Source organism: Aulostomus chinensis, chromosome 21, assembly GCF_037954235.1.
Source record: "Aulostomus chinensis isolate RoL2024-O1b breed Wild chromosome 21, RoL_Achi_v1.0, whole genome shotgun sequence".
In the NCBI taxonomy this organism is placed as follows: Eukaryota; Metazoa; Chordata; class Actinopteri; order Syngnathiformes; family Aulostomidae; genus Aulostomus; species Aulostomus chinensis.
In genome coordinates, this window is record NC_141340.1 from 3,526,772 (window position 1) to 3,545,052 (window position 18,281).

Genomic DNA, 18,281 nt, shown 5'->3' on the forward strand with positions numbered 1-18,281 from the left:
ATTGTACCACACTGATTTGTACTGTATCGCACCGTATTGTACCGTATTTTATTGCACTGTACTGCATTGTGGTGCATTGTACCATATCGTACCGTACTGTATGGTATTGCACTTTATCACATTTTGGTGTATCATACCGTATCGTACCGTACTCTGTATTGCAGCGTATTTTACCGTACTGTATGATACCGTACTGTATAGTGTTGCACTGTGTTGCATCATGTTGTATCGCATCGTAGCATACTGTATTGTACCGTACTGTATCATGTCGCACCGTACCGTACCGCTTCATACATTTTCTTTCCAACCACCAAGAAAATGTTCATATTTGCTGTTATTGTTGGAACATCAAAGGGAGACAATAAATGTCGGGAGGCGCAAGAAGTTCCAAGGAGCCGTCAGGATTTTCCGTATGTCTGAAAGACTAAATTAGGCTTTGAAAAAAAAAAAAAAAGTCCCGTCGACCAAATGTAGGGGTAGTTACATTTCCTGAATTAGACCAGTTAGTTTTTACTGTGTTAAAGAGTTTGGCTGAATACCATGAAACCGTTGAGTTCATATTCACAGACAGGTGTAATTGATCTGCTTTGCCCATTTTTATGATACTGTGTTCATGTTGTGTGTCCAAGTAGCTGTACTCTACTTGACTAATTACTTTTCTGACAACTTTATCTCCCTACTTACACAAATATCTGTATTTGCTATTCCTTGCATTCCATAGCAGCCTGAGGGTCTGATGCACGATCGCAACAAACGACGTATAGAACGTAGCGAGAGTTCCTTGTTGGAGAGAACGTAGGCCCTCAGTTTTAGTGAAGCACGGGATGTCCGCTTGTCTTTTTTTTTTTTGTCTTTGGTGTACTTTTACTTCTGTTTGAGTAATGAATGTGTGTACATTTGCCACATCTGGTCACAGATGCCAACAGTTTGTGTGCAATTTTAAAGTGAAAAGTGAGGTGGATTCTGCTTTTCCTCCAGCAGGGACCTTTGGAGAGTTGTTCGAGAGGTTGTCCATGCGTGGTCGATGACCTGGGATCGGATTAGAAAACTGCACGTCTTTAAAAAAAGTAATGTTTGCCAGTCGCGCCGCTCTGTATGTAGAAATGTAATCCTCTCAAATCACTGGGATCTTTCTTTGTGCTTTGATGGCTACTCCATATTTTACTGAATTCTTTTGCGTTGTGTTGTAAAATTTATTTCATACCCGGTGTTGTCAAATTCTATTTGCCTATGCGGTGATGCGGCAGTGGAGGTGATTTCTGGTGCGTTTTTTATTTTAAACTCTGTCTGCAACCATTATTATACTCAGACTGATAATAAATAGAAGTCAGCTAAAAAAAAAAATAGGGAAGGAGGGCTTTTTTTTCATCCCATAATGTAATTCAATTCTCAACGGCATTATTTTTTGCGGGGGTATAACAAGCCAACTGTCACTCAGATGTATTGGCCATCTCATTTTTGCTTTCTGGACTAATTCCATTGTCTTTCGTGTTACGGTGGGTTTAGAGTGGGCAGTGAAAGCTGCTTGGTCTTGAGGAAATTCGCTGCGTATTTACTCGCGGCCTTTAATAGAGTGCTGCAGATAATCCTTCCATTATTTTAGTTTTTGATGCTATGTGATCATGTGGCGGTATATTTTCCCACACATACCTGGGAAGCAGCTCTTCTGTGGGACGCAATCTCACCAGCTGGCTGTTCATAAATCTACCACGAGCTGCAGATGGGTGCTCATGTTCTCCTCGCGGGACTCGCAACACAAAGGGTGCTAGAATGCCTCTGCATAGGTTCAAGAAACACATCCTCAAATCCTATTTAGCTTCCATGGCAGTTGGTCGATAGCCTTTTGTGTAGGCGACAGGAGCATACAGGGGTGTGCAAGGCCAAACAATTGAGAAAGCAGAGTATTGCAAAGATTGCAGGTGATAGCATTTGCTCTCTTATACCAGCTCTGTGCCATATGACAGAAAGTGTCCTTTTATTTTCTCCAGCCTCCCTCAGCAGAAAACCAAGGATTTATACTCGTTTTCTTTGGGCTTACTTGAAGAGATCATTTGCTGCTCGGGACCCTGAAACATAAGCCAGCAGATCCACTTGTGGCTGCTGTGAGAAGGAGGATATATGAGGGAGGGCGAGGCGGAGGAGTCCCCTAGATCATGTCCTGCACAGGAACCATCTGCTCCCACCCCCAGAGAGACAACACCCCTGTCCCCTTTCATGTTTATCTCCACACACTTGATTCCTACAAGGTAAGTGCCTCTTGTTTTGTTTTTTTTCTTGTACAAACCAAATACAACGCCACGGTCTTTCGTGAGCTGCTCGGAGGGGAAACCAATTACAAATCCACTTGATGATGTGAAAAGAAATAATGCTCCACGTTTTAAGGGAGTAAATCACTTCCCTTCGTCCCTTTTTCTTTTTGTTCCTCCTCCAGATGAGCCGGTTATTTGCTTTTGTGCTGTTATTGTGCTGCAGGTACAGCACCGCAGGAACACGAGGTGGGTCAATACTTTTCTCATTGGGGATGCGCTAAAAGCAAACATTATTCTTTCTACTCAGAAATTGTAATTGGGTTGTCACCTGGATCCGTCCCGTTGTCTGCTGCTCAAAATCTCCATCCCCTCATGTCCTCGGGGCTGAGAGGCTGTTGTAGGATCAGGTGTGATGTGCTCATGACATGTTCTGTGCAAGTGGTATGATGAGGCAGGTTGGATGTGAATGATCTTGTAAAGGAATATTACAACTCTTTATTGGAATGAGATGAAGACCAGGTTCAAATGTGTCCGTTAGGATGACGTATAGCAGAGGAAAACCTAGAATTACCAACCGACTTGGGCTGAGAGGACTTCCAGAGAAGGGTTTTGTTTAAATCGTGTGATGTTACACTGAAACTGACCTTTAATCTGGCTACAAAATGTCAAAATATCGACATTTTATGCCAAACTCCAGAATTATTACCCAACACCTTCTGACCTTTGACCACCGAAATCCAGTCAGGTCATCCTTGAGTTTGAGTTGAAGTTTCAACCGAATCTGAAGGCTTTCCCTCCACGTTTTCTTCACGTTTGTGCCAAATTCCAAGAAGTTCCATCAAGGCGTTCCTTAACAAGAATGGGACGGATATCGTTGTCGTTCGGGGTGGTGACGAGAGACTTTTGACCCAAAAAAAAAACAACAAAAAAAACCCTTCAAGTTCATCCTGGATTCCAAATGGACATTTGTGCCAAACTTAAAGCGATTTTCTCAAGGCGTCAATACAAGACTCCAGAAGTGAGGGCCTAAAAACGGGAATGGCAAGCAATGACATTGTATGTTGCATTAATTTGCTGAAAAGGTATAACTTTTTGATGGTTTCTGTTCCACCTCCAGCCCATTCGGATCACGAATGCCAAAGTCAGGGGGTCAGGAGCTGTGGAGAGTGTCTGGCAGCAGGGCCACAATGTGCTTGGTGTACTGAGGAGGTGAGTGGCCTTGAAAGCACTCTCCTGCTTTTCATTCGTGGGGATCATGCAGCCCTGAAGAGGAGGAGGCTTCTTTTGCCCCTCTCTCAGTACGGGCGTCGGTGGGAACGGCCATGATTCTGTGTTGCCCTGAACATAAACAGCATCAGAACATGTGGTAGGGTGTGGATGCGTGTGTCCTCCTGAATTACTTCATCAAAATAGCCAAAGATGCAGCTATGCTGTGAACACAGAGTGAAGTAAACACACTCACTTGCTGCTTTTAATTGTCACGTTCACACCCTCCCTGCAACACCAGCGCTGACATTTCCCAAACACAAAGAGCAGCAGTGGAGTGTATCACATTAGTGGGTTTCTTTCTGAGATAGTCAAGGAAAAGTTGCTCAGTGAGGACCTGAACTAAAACCCAAACCGATGTTAAGAGTTTTCTAGAAGTGGGTCAGCAAGTATGGGAGCGCTGCGACACAGCCGGGGCGCTGCTGAGGAGGGGTTGTCCTCTTGATCTCCTGGAGGACCCCAGAGGTTCCGCTGTCCTTCTGAAAAATGAAGAGATCACCCTCCAGCCTAAAAAACAAAGACACCAACATCAACACGTCACCCAACTCCAGCCTCAGAGAGTCCTGCTGCACCTCAGACCAGGTGGGTGCCCAGCCGAGCATTGCTGAGTTATTCTGTCCGACAGACATAAAATCCAGCATAAATAAGTAAATTCATTTATGAAATGTTCTTGCACATAAATTTGTACTTCTTATTTTACTTTCATCCAGTTATTCTACTGACAGGAAGCAGAGTCTGGTGGCTTCTGTGTGTCTCTTTTAATCACCCAGGGACACAATGGATGTCAGGAGCGAGGAGTTACAAACAGCCCCCAGGCTTTGCTTCCTGTCAGACAAAACTGAGGGCAAATAGTCCTATCGTGTGTCAGAACAAATTTGTGCATAAAAATATTTCATGAATGAGGCCATAGGTGCCTTGTAATAGCTCAAAATTAATAAAAAAAAAACCATACAAAGTGAAATGATAAGGGCAAATTCTGCCCTGAAGAAACGCAGCCAGTGACCCATTTCTACTCGCTGTTCTTCTTTGGGGATTTAAAGCTCTTGTTATCACTTTTTTGAGGTCATCCTGGTGACATGTTAGCTTTGTATTTCTAATGATTGCGTTTACCTTTATATTAAAAAAAAAAAAAAAACAAAAACGACACAAAGGGGTATTCATTAGTAAATGTTAAACTAAAACATCTCACAGACTTGATTGCCTCTGACCTCCATATTCTGTAAAAAAAAAATAAATCCAAAATCCCACTGGATTTTTGGTTTGGGGGAACCTGGGGTGAGGCTAATTTCCAGGTAGGCCCACCAAAATATGTCATCCCTGCAGCCGTCTCTGGGGACAAATTTTGCCTTGAAGAAAAATTGCTGCTGGATATAACCTATTTCTGCAGAGCATTCGTCCCCAGGGACTCAAAGCTCTTGTTATCACTTTTTTTTTTTTAGAGATTACCTCTGGACCTCAGTGAGGTTGAGTGAGGTTCCTCCGGAGAGAACAGAGCTAAAGTTTGTGGAGGTTTTTTGTTTTTTTCTCGCAGCCCAGGAAGCATTGTTTCGCACCACAAGAAGGTGCATTGTGGGAAATGTGGTCTTGATTTTGAAGATCAACTAGCACCACTGGCCCTCAGTCAGTTGACTATGGTGCCTATAGCTTGACATTTATTCTGTTTCGCTAAAAATGGATTTTAAATTCATTGTGCTGTCCATAATTGCATCCCTTAACATTTAGATTTAGCCTCAAATTTAGATCAGTCGCTGTAAGTGATACAGCTAGCATTAGCATGAAGGCTATGAAAACACGCAAACAATCTGAGCCAAATGTTCCAGCGTTGTCATGTGATTGACTCTAGAAGCACTAAATTCTACATTTTTAATATTTATACAGGAAGTATAAGTGTTCCGTGAGCAGTAGACCTCTCGTTGAGTAGTTTCCAGCAGTAGTGAAGCTGCTAAAAATTGCTAAATACACATCAACGTACCGCTATCGTGTTAGCTACAGCTTAGCCAGTTAGCTTGATTTCAGTATATGTTGACCAAGTCCTTCGAACATGAGTCGTGAGTTGTTTTGTTTATTTATTTATTTTTTTAGGTTTGGTTTTGTCAGTGTTTTGCTAAAGTAGCATTTTCAGCGCTCCACTCCCGTGTGGATGAACTGACTGAGAGGTAACGGACGTGTTTTGAAGCGCATCAAGTTTGGTCTAAGATTAGAGACACTTTCCATGCGTAGGCCAACCCCAGACCTTCGAGGTCAAGTTCAAGCGCGTGGCGGACTACCCCGTAGACCTGTACTACCTGATGGACCTGTCCTTCTCCATGGAGGACGACCTGCCCAACGTCAAACAGCTGGGCGCTGACCTCATGGAGGAGATGAGAAAGACCACCAACGACTTCAGAATGGGTTTGTTTCTCTCTATTTCCTTCTCACCTAAAATGTAAGTGTCATTTTTCTTTATTTCTCTAACCAGCCCAGTCCTTTTATTCCATACCGTGGGCTCACGTTCACACACACACTCTTGGGAGTTGCCTAGAACAATCATAATCTTACCATTGGCCACGGAGCTGCACCACTAGAGCGATTGGGTATTAAGTGCTTTGCTCAAGGACAACTGGTAGCTGCTGAGGGAAAAGTGGGCATTAGTTATTCGCCCTCCAGTAACAGAGTCACCCCTCCAAACTTCTTCTGAGTCATTCTCATTCACTCCCTCTGCTCAAGGCTTTGGTGGATTTGTGGACAAGACGGTGATGCCGTACATCAGCACGGCGGAGGACATGCTCAGGAACCCCTGCAAAAGGAGCGAGCCCTGGCCCTGTGCCCCCCCCTTCACCTATCACCACATCCTGAGCCTCACCACTAATGGATCCCTCTTCACTGAGCTGGTGGGGGAGCAACGCATCTCTGGCAACCTGGACTCACCCGAGGGGGGGCTGGAGGCCCTGATGCAGGCCGCTGTGTGTGAGGTAATGTGAGGATGCTCAGCAGGGAGCGGGGCTGCACGACAGAGATTGTTGTTTTGGGTGGGCGTGATGTGGAGGAAGTGGAAGCACTGCAGACAATAGATGAAGGAGGTATTTTAGAAGACTAAGCATCCTTTGGGAAACTGCACTCGTCAGATTGGGGTGTATTTTAAACTTATGTGTATTCAAATGTTAGAGTTATGTTTTAATAACTTCAGCTTTTATATTTTAGACCTAAGGAAAGCAGGGAGGTGACTCTTTGTACATACGTTTGCCGGAAATGTTGTTGTGGTGCTTTATTTGCTGCCCATGGAGGGTTCATTGAGCGTCTCATTTCCCAGGAGCAGATCGGCTGGAGGAACGTCACTCGTCTGCTGGTCTTCTCCACGGACGCTGGCTTCCATGTCGCTGGGGATGGCAAACTGGGGGGCATTGTGCTTCCAAATGACGGAAAGTGCTACTTGCACAAGAATGTGTACACCAGAGGAAATTCACAGGTGCAGAATTCAGCTTGAGTTTTGTCTTCTTGTCTTCTTATCATTGAATTAAATAAACACTCACCCTAAAACTAATTTGAGTCAGGGACGAACCCGGCAGTCGCGGCGCCACAGCTCATTTAGAACACCGGCGCTAGCGCCTCTGCTACATATCGCATTGGGTCTGAACTTTTGGCTGAGTGTGAACAAAAGCATCACGACCCCTGGGTGAGTTTTATGGCAATGTTGCGGAACCTATGTGTAAAAGTGACCCAGCACCTTTGACAACATCCAACAAGAGCGTCTTGCAAAGCGCATCACCACATCCATCCTTCTTGTATGTAATCACACGGTCTCTGTCAGTGCGGGAAGGTCCACAGTGCAACTCTTTTGTCATTGAGCGAAGAACAAGTTCTGGTACTTATTGTTCCTGTCAAGCACCATTAGGCACCTCTCACAGGGCAGACAGGCAGGGCTGGCGTTGGCGCTCCCCATGTAGGACATGACAAGAGTCCAGGCTGGTTTCTGAGTCATCTGATGCTGCTTTTTTTTTTTAGGGGGGAGTAGCTCTCTGCCTTAAGCAGATTCCCAGGAGCTGCAGAATTCCGGGGCCGTGTTCACCAACCGTCCGAGAATATTCTCAGAGAGCTCCACGCTTAGCCGGAAATTTTCAAGCAAGGAGCCAAAGCTTAGCAGTGATTTAGGAACTTTCTCAGAGCAACTGTGGTGAAGAAGAGGAGGAAACTTTTATCCTCCCCGGGAGCTGCACTTGACCTCATGTTCGTCGGTCAAACAAACAGAAAAAAAGCAGTGAAAATGGGCACAAGATGGACAGGTGGAGCTCAAGTTGAAGTTTATTCATCATGCTGGTCATTTTTAATACTTCAATCTGAAATGATATAAAACTAGACCAGGGGTGCCAGAACTTTTTCCCTTAATGAGCCAAAACTCCAAACCCTCGCACTAAATCGCCGTCAAATCATAACCACACACACACACACACACACATCTGGTGGTGCAAATGCAACTTTCTAAAGGGCAACATTTGGCCCCAGGCCCTGCTTTGGGCAGCCTTGATCTATGCTGTTTTGGTTTGAGTCCTGAATTTAGGAGATATCAACCATAGAGATTCTTGGCCTCTACTTCCCTCAAAGTCAATGGCTTTTGTTTCTGTTAGTGCTCAAAGTGCTGGAAGGAATGTTGTGAGGAGTTGCAGGTGTTGTTCAGGTGACAGAAAACGGTGCCTTCATTCGAGGGAAGGCCGACGTCTCCGTGGCCGCCTCGGATGAACGTCTCTTAAGCAGCATGGGTGATTTGGTACGGGCTTTTTTTTTTTTAATTTTGTCTTTCATGACGATGTAAATGGTTTGAATGCACGGTTGAAACCGGCAGATGCAAATCTCCTGTGCTGGATCGTTCCAGTCACCAAATATCTTAATGTTGTAATTTCATAATCTGGTGCTACCACACTGGTTTACTCAGATTTGGTTTACACCAAAGCTTTCCCAACTGCGTCTCCACTCTTTTGTAGTATTCTTTTGGTAGCCGTGGTCCAAGGGAGCATGAAATGTCTATCCCATGGCCCAGATATTGCCACGCGTGCTAAATTGATTCCCGTCTGCAATCCTAGCAGTGAAATAGAGGTCCAGGCTGCTGAAGACAGAAGTCAAAGACAGTGATTTAAAGGTCAGAATCAACAGCTCAATTCCCTGGGGAAAGAAGCTGCTGACAGGCACACCCTGATGGGAAACAGTTTGAGTGTTTGTTGGGTAATCCAAACCAAACCTTTCATCTCTTAATCTCACCGTGTTTGTTGTGTGTGGATGGCGGGGAAGGTGTGTGCCGCTTCCGTGTGCCTCTGTGTCCCTGTGTGCCTCAGCTCTGTCTTCACCGAGTGTGTCCTGTCCAGGCTGATGAAGGGCGAGGTGGAACTTCTGGTCATTATTAATCTATTTATGTCTGAAAAGATTGTCGCCGAGGCTGGGAGTGATAGAGCCGGATGCAGGTGTGTCTGAATGGTGCTCATTTATCCATTTGGAGCCAATTCAAGTGTCAGAAAGAGAAAATAGAATGAGAAACGGCGTGATTTGTTTGAAGAGAGTGAGAGAAGAGTGTGTTTAACTCCTGATTATATACTTTTATAAGGTCTGAGTGCTATCCCCTGACTCTCCTTTGTCAGGACTACCCTTCCGTGGCACATGTCGCTGAAATACTGAGACAGAGGAACATCCAGATCATCTTCGCAGTCACCGAAGACGTAGCGCACTTGTACAAGGTATATCAGAGGAAATCTCTGCTCACCTTTCTATTCTTCGGCTGATAAAAGCACACTCTGGTGCGACGGAGAGCTGTCGAGTATCTCTACTGAGGAGCCACCTCTCAACCTGCACAACTGTACCCGAGTGCATGAGAATAATTCAGCCTTTTTTCAGCTTTGTCCCCCCCCCGTTACATGTCACTTTGTCAAAGATTCTGCTGGGGAAGTGATTGTTTGTATGATAGACAGAAAACTCACCTGCTGGTCACCTGAAGCGGAGACAACTGAAGACAAGCCTTCACCATTAGGTTTCTCTTCATACAACTCTCCCAGGGCGTGCCTGGATGGAACCAGTGTGCTAGGAACTCAATATATCATCTTTTTTTGGATTTGAGTCCATTTTACCTCCATAATGATATTGTAGATGAATGAGAAGTAAACATCTAGAATTAGCCTCAAGGTGTGCGCTCTGCCCCCGTCACCCTCCAACGATGGTTGCAGGGGCTGCATCGATCGAAAATGATTTTTAAAAACAAAATAGACAGCCTGTATTAATCTGCACTCTGATGTTTTATTCATTTAGTGAAATTGTATCAGTTTATTCACATTTTTCCTCAAATGCTGAGCAAAATAAGTCTCTACCTCCGTGGCGCTTCAGTTATGTTACTATTTATTTATTAATTTTTTTGATATTCACACAGAGGAGTTTGTTGATGTAAAATTCATGGTTGGTTTAATATAAGATTCTCAAAGACGCTGTGAAAAGAGATTTGTTTTTTTTGTTTTTGTAATTCTGAAATCGATCAGAAATGTTCCTTAAACACCAAAATCTTTTCCCTTCATCCTCGAGGAACAAACTTTAAAGTTCGGTGACAGTGACCTCGGGTTTTGACCTTTGACCGACAAAGTCTTTTCAGTTCATTCCTGACTCTCATTGGATATTTGCCCCAAATATGGAGGAATTCTATTGATGATGAATGTTATAAATATTAATGTGAATGAGAAACGCGAAGAGACAGACAACCCGAAAACATATCGTGCCTCTGGTCATGCTTAGTGAAGCGCGGCGCTGTGAACAGAACTCCAGCAGGACTTTGGTACCTACACCGTGCGTTCATGCATTTTTATTGACAGATACAAAAAAATAAAAATAGGAAGTCAAAAAAGAAATCCCTTTAAACATCAGAAAAGTGAAACATTTCCACTCTGGCTTCAGCCAAAGGTCAGAGTTCTCTGGAAATCTGCAAATGTGCACACAGTGAACAAGTCTCTCATTAGCACGTTCAAACATCGCGATTCATAATCGCCTGATTCATGGGTCGCGTTTGCTTGTGTCATCCCCGTTTATGCTGACGTTATTGTTTCTTTGCAGGACCTTAAAAGCATCTTCCCCAGATGTGCCGTTGGAACTCTTTCCAACAACTCCCACAACATCCTGCAGCTAATCGTCAAGGCGTACAATGTAAGTGAGGCAGAAACGCACCTGAACCTCCTGCGTTGACGGCTGACACCGCCCGGTCTCTCCTGCAGGCTCTGACCTCTGAGATTGTCATGGAGAACAGTCAGCTACCGCGGGGCTATCACATTTCCTACACCTCCCACTGTATGGATCACAAGCTGAGGCGAGGGGACGAGGGCAGGAGCTGCTCCAACATCTCCATCGGTGATGAGGTGTGTAGCCGGCGCTCTGCGTGAGGTAAATTGTGTAAGCACTGCTGCTAGCATGTGGCCATTCGCAGCCGCAGTGATTCTAATTATGATTACCTCATTAGTGGAGCGTCATATTTGTGCTCAAGGCAGTCTCCCCTCCCCTCTAGGTGAGCTTTACTGTAAGCATCACGGCGCCTCCTTGCGTGACTCCTCCACAAAGCTCATCCAGTGTTGTTGTTAAGCCCCAAGGCTACAGCGACGAGGTGGAGATCCTGCTGAGCCCTGTATGTGACTGCTCATGTCAAAAGGACTTGCACCTACACGGTCCTTCATGTAGCCATGGAAACGGCACTCTAGAGTGCGGCGAATGCAGGTAAGTGAAGTAGCTTGGTGGTATAAATCCTTATACGTGGTATGAAGTTCAGGTTGCTCGGGAGGGAGTTGAGCGTTTGTCTGTGCGCTGCAGGTGTAAGGAAGGAAGAGCGGGAAGGTGGTGTGAGTGTGATCAAGCAGAGTCGGGTGAGGGAGTTGACTCATACCTCTGCCGCCGAGAAAATACATCTGACGTGTGCAGCGGCCGCGGAGAGTGCGTCTGTGGGAGGTGCGTTTGTCAGAAGAGCAGCAAAAAGCCCAGTCATTCCTACTACGGGCGCTTCTGTGAGTGCAGCGACTTCAGCTGCGATCAGTACCGAGGCCTGCAGTGTGGAGGTACCATCAGAACGGTTATCTATCCCACGCTCCAAGAGGCAGACGTGTTTACCTCTCTGTTTCCCTTCCCAGGGCGGGGCAGGTGTGTCTGCGGGGTGTGTGAGTGTCTCCCAGGATTCAGCGGCCGAGCATGCGAGTGCCCTCTGGGTGTGGACGCGTGTCTGGCTCAGAGCGGACAGGTGTGTGCAGGTCGAGGGGTCTGCCTGTGCGGTTCGTGCAGCTGCAGCGACAAACGGTTCCAAGGCCCAACTTGCGAGCTGTGCCCTTCCTGTCCCAGTGCCTGCACCCTGCACAGGTACCGTGACCTTTCTGAGGCAATTTAAGTGGAAATTCAAATGGACTGTGTGATTTTTCTGGGTTCACACTTTTCTACAAAAGCTGACATTTAGCTTTCAACCAGTTACAGCACAGGTGAAGGTAATGGTCGCCAGGTGAACATAAAATATGCATGTGTCCACTCATAAGAGCTGAAACAGGCAGTTTGTTTTTACCTCCTTGTGACACGTCTGCGGGGCCAGGGGCAGGTTTGGGTTCCATTACTGTAAAGTTGCTGTCTCAGGAACACCTCGAGGGAACGTAGTCCAGTATGGAACCAACCTCCACTGGGACGAAGGTGCGGTAATCATGAATGCAATATCTGAGGAATACTTTTGAGTTTTTTGTTTGCTTTTGGGTTTGTTTGTTTTTGTTTTGTTTTTGTTTGTTTTTTTCAAATTAAGCGTCAGTGATTTTAGAGGTCAAAGGTCAAAGTCACTGTTGTCTAACAACTGGAAGGAAATTTCTTTTGATTTGGACTGATGGAAGTGCTATGCTTGATGATGCTGGAGTTGTGATCGCTGCGGCCCACAGGGAGTGCGTCTTGTGCCGGGCCTTCTCCCCGGCTTTGAGTCCAAGGTCGTGTGAGGCCACCTGTGCGAAGCTGAACCTGACCCTGACGCTGGTGGAGCAAGCTGGAGTTTTGGAGATGGTACCCCCCTCCCCGGGTCTCCACAGGTGCATGGAAGTGGACCCGGACGGGTGCAGAGTTAATTTCCTGCTGAGGACGGGACAGACGGACGCCTCGGCACACGCTCACATAGCTCTACGCAGAGGTAAGTGACTTTCACTGCTGAACCGACGCAGATCGGAAACAACCGCAGGAATCAGGGCGACGGTGGCCCCATGATGGAAATCAGCCTCCAGTTAGACACACAAATCTAAATGGACGTAATTATTGAAATTATACTTAAAGCTGTGCAAATTCTCTTCATTTACTGTCGCATTTTGAATTTTCTGTGATAGGTTTTATAATTATTGTTGATCCTGTGTCATCACTTGGACTCGGTTGGTGCCGACTCTCAGCGCTGTCATTAGACTGGGCAGCTGCAGGGGATCCTAATAAACTTAAAGACTAAATCTTCACGGTGAACAATGAACATCTCAAAATGCTGGCTCTTGATGTTGTTGCGATCGAGGGAGAAACATTGCGACGTCACCATCAGATACGATGCAAGACGACTGAACCAGAGGTCCATGTGTGTCAAGGTGCGTCTGCCATACAGAATTTGACAGGAAAGAAACGGACAGTACAGTAGGTCACTGAAATAGTGCCCGTGCGTCAGTACCATGTCACAAGAGGAAGTACTGAGAGTGAACTCAGTGTATCTGATCATGATGTAATCAGGTCCAGCTGAGACCAGGAGCAGGGAACTCCAGGTGCGCTCTCACCTATTTTACCTCCTGCTAGATTCACCAACCGTCTCTTTCTAATAAGTGGTTTTCATCCGTCTCTCTAGAATGCCCATCGGGTCCGAATGTGATCCTGATTACTGCAGTGCTATCAGCTTCTGTTGTGGTACTGGGCGTGGCTCTGCTGCTGCTATGGAAACTGCTCACCAGCATCCATGACCGCAGGGAGTTTGCCCGCTTCCAGGGAGAGCTGAAGCAAAGACGCTGGCATAGGGTGAGAAGCTGTGCTGTCAGTCAGGGGCGGGTCCGCAGATACCAGAGCTGAAGAGCAGTGTGTCTGGATGTGAGTGTTGTTGGAATGATGCTTGTTTCCTCTCTGCTGCAGAGGGACAACCCCATCTACAAGAGCGCCGTCACCACCGTTGTCAACCCAAAATATAAAGGACAGTAACAACAGCCAAACAGGTTCCCTGCTGTGAAGCGCAGAGAAACAACATCTGAACTGTTCTCAGCAGTTGTTCCAACCTGTTTGGTGGGAAAGGGGGGGTGGGGGGTGGGGGGGGGGCTAACTGATGTCTGACTTAACCTCCTTTGATATGAAACTTCTGACTATCACTCTCCAAACCTGCCACACACATTCAAACAACCCACTTGCTTCAATGAAGGCAGGTTGTCTGTAGGATACAAGCAACATTAGCGTCCTCTTTACGGAAAGCTGCTTACCTTCTGTACAGTGTTCCACACAAACAAAAGCTCTGGTTGCTGCTGACGTTTGGCTCTGAAAGCAAGAGATCCTGCACTGGAATGCAAGTGGCATCAGCGAGTCTTTACAAAAGGTCTCCACTGCCCTCTAGATGAGGAAAGAGGAAAGTGTCGTTTGGCTGGAAGTGATGAGGCACTTTCAAACTCGTACAGTCACACAAGATGCCATTTTTCACACCATGAAACCCCAGACGGGTGGTGCTTATGTATTCCAGCAGCAGCACGCACCTGTGAGGTCATCAAGTAGAGGAGCTTGGCGGTACTGTATAGCGTGTCAGAAGAGCCAGCCACTTTGGGTGCTGGCAGACAATTGGAATCAAATCTGAGAGGATATTAGGATTTTTTATTGGTTTTTGTTTTTTTTGTTTTTTTGCTGCTGCCTACAGATGGCTGCTGATGACCTTGCCGGAAGAGCAGAATAAAGCAATATTAATCATCGGCCTCCTCCAATCCGAGAGTCCCTTGGCAGGCTTGCGTGCAGCCTCAACAGCCAGTGGGAGGTGGTGGTGGTGGAGCATCAGAGAAAATGACTCCATATGCTTCCACTACACAGCATTCCCTTTCATCCAGCGCTGATCAGAACACAAATGTGACCCACAAATATGACGGCGTCAGAGGAGGCAGCCGAGGCGTGTGAAGGGGGGTGACCGGCACTGGAGACGGTTACGTAACAGATACTGCCGGCGTGGGGGGGCTCACTATTAGACTGTAACTAAAAGTACATTCCTCCTCAACTGCAAGTTTTTACTCCCCTTCATCTCTGACTCCGCAACTCTTGAGAGTTATTCAACAGTTTCTGCAGCTTCTACTTTACAAATGAAGCTTAAAAATAACTTGAAGTATGAAACAGCGTTTTGTTGTCAATGTGTCTGTGCAACGCTCGACTTTATGAATGAAGTAGCCGATTAACGGAAAGTTAAGCAAACTCTCAGCAAATTATTCCTACTTCCAACTTCTCAAATGTGAGTATGAACTGCATTCAGACATTTGACATCAGTTGGTCTGTTGGACCACATCGGTGTCACTTCATAATGATGTCAGAACTTAAAAGAAAAAAAAACAACAACCAAACAATAATTCGAGTGATGATTAAAATAATAATCTGATTAATCCATCAATACTTGCCGGTAACAGATGAATCAAAACAGTAAACTTAAGCTCCTGCTCAATCTACTCAAACACTAAAATCCTGTATTTACATGAATATCTCATCAATAATCAAGTGCAGCACTCAGAGGAATGTTGTCCTGCATTGAGTACTTTCCCTTTCAATACTTTTAAGTGGATTTTTTTTTAAATTGTAAAAGGATAGGAAAGTTATTTAGAGGACAATTACTTATTAGCCTCATTTTTGTGCTTGTATACGTGTATAAGTGTTGCCTATTGTTTTTCATTATTTAGCTACATGTAGGCTACACATACAAATAATTCCATTTAAGTCCAAACATCTCTAAGGATAAATATGTAAGAGGCACAAATATGGTGATATAATCTCCATTTATCCTGGAGAGACAAAGTTTTTGGGAAACATGCTTATCGTCCATCACTGTGGTGCCAGAAAACAAGATGGAGACTATTTTGTCCAGTGTTTGTGTCACAGAGCCCCAGAACCGCCGTTGCGCGCTCATGACTGATAGTTAGCTTAGCTGCCATGAACGCTGGTAGCCAAGAAAGCCTCGGGTGGTGCGCCGCAGCTGGAGTGACGCTCCGACATCTCTGAATTTTTCTCAACGTCTTTTTCATGCGGAATCGTGAGGCTCAATCAACATTGTACCAACGTAGCTGAGGAGTGTTGGGGACTTCCTCTGATGCTAGTGTTCATTGTAGCTGAGCTAAGGAGCAGTTAGCCGTCCAGTGGGAGTCAACCAGAGATTCGCGCTTGAGTCAGGACTAGTCTATCGATGTCGCTTCTCTTGCCATTGTTACTGAATATGTTCTGGACCTGGTGAGGGTCTTAGCTCCCGCTGTGTCTGCCATTAGCTTTCCATGTGTATGCTAAAGAAACACAGGTTGACACAGGCAGGTTGAAGCAGGTTTTCTTTTTCTTTTTAGATTTCTGTCTTTGATCTCAGTCAGAATGACAAAACTGAGATTAAATCCGAGATGACTGGTTGGATGAGGGACCTGGGACCTGATCCTACTGGTCATCTCGCCCAAACACGAAAAAAGAAGATGTCCCATCCTGAAGGAAACCAAGGGCAGAACAGCCACTCTGTTACCGCTCTGCTTGGACGGAGATATTACCACACGTTTATTTCACCATCAGAAATGCAGACTGTGAGAAGGAGAAGCGCTCGACTGCTGGAAATGGGGTACTACGGACCAGATGGACTGCCAACTATCAGCTACAAGGAAACGCCACTGAGACGAAGGAAGAAAAAGAAGGTCCGTCCCACCCGTGTGCTTGGTGACGTTGGTCCCTTCAGCGGCCCTGAAGAAACCACCGCTGTGAGCACTGAGCCCGAGACCCTGACCCCCCCAACGGAGGCCGGCTGGCAGAAGAGAAAGACCTCCATGCTGTGGAGGCACCCTGGCTTTGTGTCCTGTGTTGTGTTATTCTTGATGCTCCTGAACACAAGATTAATGCACACCGTGTGCCACAAGACCATCGACATGGAGCAACTGGAGCTGCAGCAGCAACTGATGTCAGTTGCACACAAGCTGGGGCAGTACATGCCCTACGCCGTCTGCCTGCCACACACACACACTGCTTCAGAGTCCCTGGGTGCCAACGTGGCACCGTGTAGTCCCTCCCCGAATTGCCAGGGAACCAATCCTGGGATTAAACCTCCCCAAGATAGTTTTAATCCAGACACAGGTGATACGGAGACGTAAAGGACGACTGCAGGGTGCCCCCTGGGACTGGGACCCGGTCTCCTGGTCATCTCCCCGGCCTGAGCGGTCACCAAACCCGTGTGACACTGGGCCACATCAGTCAAAGTCAGTCCATGGATGGCACCATCACAAAGGCACCTGAGAGGAACCTCGCCTGTTCAGACCTGCTGACCTCTTCTATTATTACTTTAATACCTATTTTGACAGACTGCCATTGCTGTGCGGCGCGCCGCAGGTCGACGATGTCAGTTTGTTGCCATGTTGCATTAAAGAAGAAGAAAAAAATAAAGTGATCTGTTTATTGTATGGTTTGTGTTGGTTTGAGAGAAATGCAGTGCTAAAAGTCACTGGAATGTCAGTATTCTTTTCATCCCCGCCACTTGGTTCAGTTGGTTTTGACAGTGATTGACACGGCGTATCCCTTTGGTGTATGTGACACAAATGACGTTAAAGTGTTTATCAGTTATGCCTGAGCACCCTGTAAATGTCTGCATCTTCATGTGTAACACACAAGGAACAGTGTGAGAGTGGTGGTGGGCGGGGACCAGTGAGCTCATTCTCCCAGGCTCTCCACAGGTGATTGGTGGCAGTCGCCCTCCAATCACAGTCCGCCTGTAAAGTGGCTTGGTGGTCAGTTTGGATGTTTGTTTGACGAAGTGACCCTCATCCAACTGAGGAAGTTTACCCCGAGAAACCCTCCCTGTCTGTCGTTTCCCTCCTCCCCTCCTGTCCCTGGCGTCGTCTCTCTGTCAGCTACGCCTTCGTAACCGAACCGTAAATTCAATCAAATATGCCTGTGAGGCGCCCCGAAGGGAAGCTAACTGCCGTTAGCACCGAGCTAGCATGACAACCAGGAGAAGAGCTGCCATCATCATCATCCTCGTCCTCCTCCTCCTCCCCTTTGGCTTTTCCAGCAGCAGGTAAGTTGCAACCGCGAGCTTGGGGGGTCAGTTCTTGTCGTGTTATCCGCGTTGGCATCAAACCAGGCTGATGTGTTTTTTGGGATAAGTTAGTTGCGAGTTTGTATCAAACTGTTTGGGGAGTCTGTCCACAAACTGTTAGCTTGTTGGTAAATGGCGCAGGGTCAGAGCTAGGCTAGCATTAGCAGCTAGTGTCGGTGTGGAAGCAGCTGTGTTGGACCTGGTGGCTCTAGGCGGATTCGAAACGGGCTGCTGGGTAATGGGATTTGCAGAGACGCAGCCTTGTCCTCTACACAACAGCATTTATGACACAGCTCTTTTTCTGTCGTGTCCTCCTCCTCCAGCCCCCCCCCCCCCCCCCACACACACACACACACACACACACACTCCTCTGTATGTGGGTTTGCACTAATGTGCAGACTGATGCCTCAAGACACACAAAGTTACACTGCGAAGTTCACAACACTTAAAGAGCCATTGTGAAGACTTGTGATCGCCCATGTGTCAGATTACTGCTGCAATTAAAGTCCAGTATAGAAGAG

General features: G+C 46.4%; 2 protein-coding genes and 1 long non-coding RNA gene across 4 annotated transcripts in view; 2 read left to right on the forward strand and 1 right to left on the reverse strand.

Moving 5' to 3' along the window:
* Positions 1-1,000: 1,000 nt before the first annotated feature.
* On the forward strand, positions 1,001-13,719 carry LOC147241364 (integrin beta-1-like). 2 transcript variants are annotated; one of them, XM_086190971.1, is made up of 17 exons: positions 1,001-1,067; positions 1,989-2,246; positions 2,432-2,495; positions 3,367-3,458; positions 3,881-4,097; positions 5,736-5,906; positions 6,222-6,466; positions 6,805-6,960; positions 9,119-9,214; positions 10,569-10,658; positions 10,727-10,867; positions 11,014-11,219; positions 11,313-11,554; positions 11,627-11,849; positions 12,404-12,645; positions 13,330-13,496; positions 13,608-13,719. In XM_086190971.1, the coding sequence occupies exons 2-17, from the start codon at positions 2,154-2,156 to the stop codon at positions 13,671-13,673; spliced, it is 2,511 nt and encodes an 836-aa protein (XP_086047097.1). In that variant the 5' UTR covers positions 1,001-1,067; positions 1,989-2,153; the 3' UTR covers positions 13,674-13,719. The 2 variants fall into 2 exon arrangements, with proteins under 2 accessions (XP_086047097.1, XP_086047098.1); XM_086190972.1 differs by having other exon boundaries at positions 11,089-11,219.
* Positions 3,946-15,953, reverse strand: LOC147241365 (uncharacterized). Its single transcript, XR_015110832.1, has 3 exons — positions 15,927-15,953; positions 13,946-14,072; positions 3,946-4,022 (listed from the first exon to the last, which is right to left on the reverse strand). It is a non-coding gene; the product is annotated as an uncharacterized LOC147241365 (long non-coding RNA).
* Positions 15,954-17,438: 1,485 nt separating this feature from the next.
* LOC147241366 (enhancer of polycomb homolog 1-like) overlaps positions 17,439-18,281 on the forward strand; it is a 37,342-nt gene continuing 36,499 nt past the window's right edge. The window contains exon 1 of the mRNA XM_086191649.1: positions 17,439-17,739. The gene's annotated coding sequence lies outside the window, so the exon portion shown is untranslated. The remainder of the gene's footprint in view (positions 17,740-18,281) is intronic.

Coding starts and splice junctions, on each gene's coding strand:
- LOC147241364 (XM_086190971.1), top strand. CDS start 2,154: ATGTCCTGCACAGGAACCATCTGCTCCCACCCCCAGAGAGACAACACC. Junction 10,868..11,013: donor ACATCTCCATCGGTGATGAG/GTGTGTAGCCGG, acceptor CCTCCCCTCTAG/GTGAGCTTTACTGTAAGCAT. Junction 11,220..11,312: donor CTAGAGTGCGGCGAATGCAG/GTAAGTGAAGTA, acceptor TGTGCGCTGCAG/GTGTAAGGAAGGAAGAGCGG.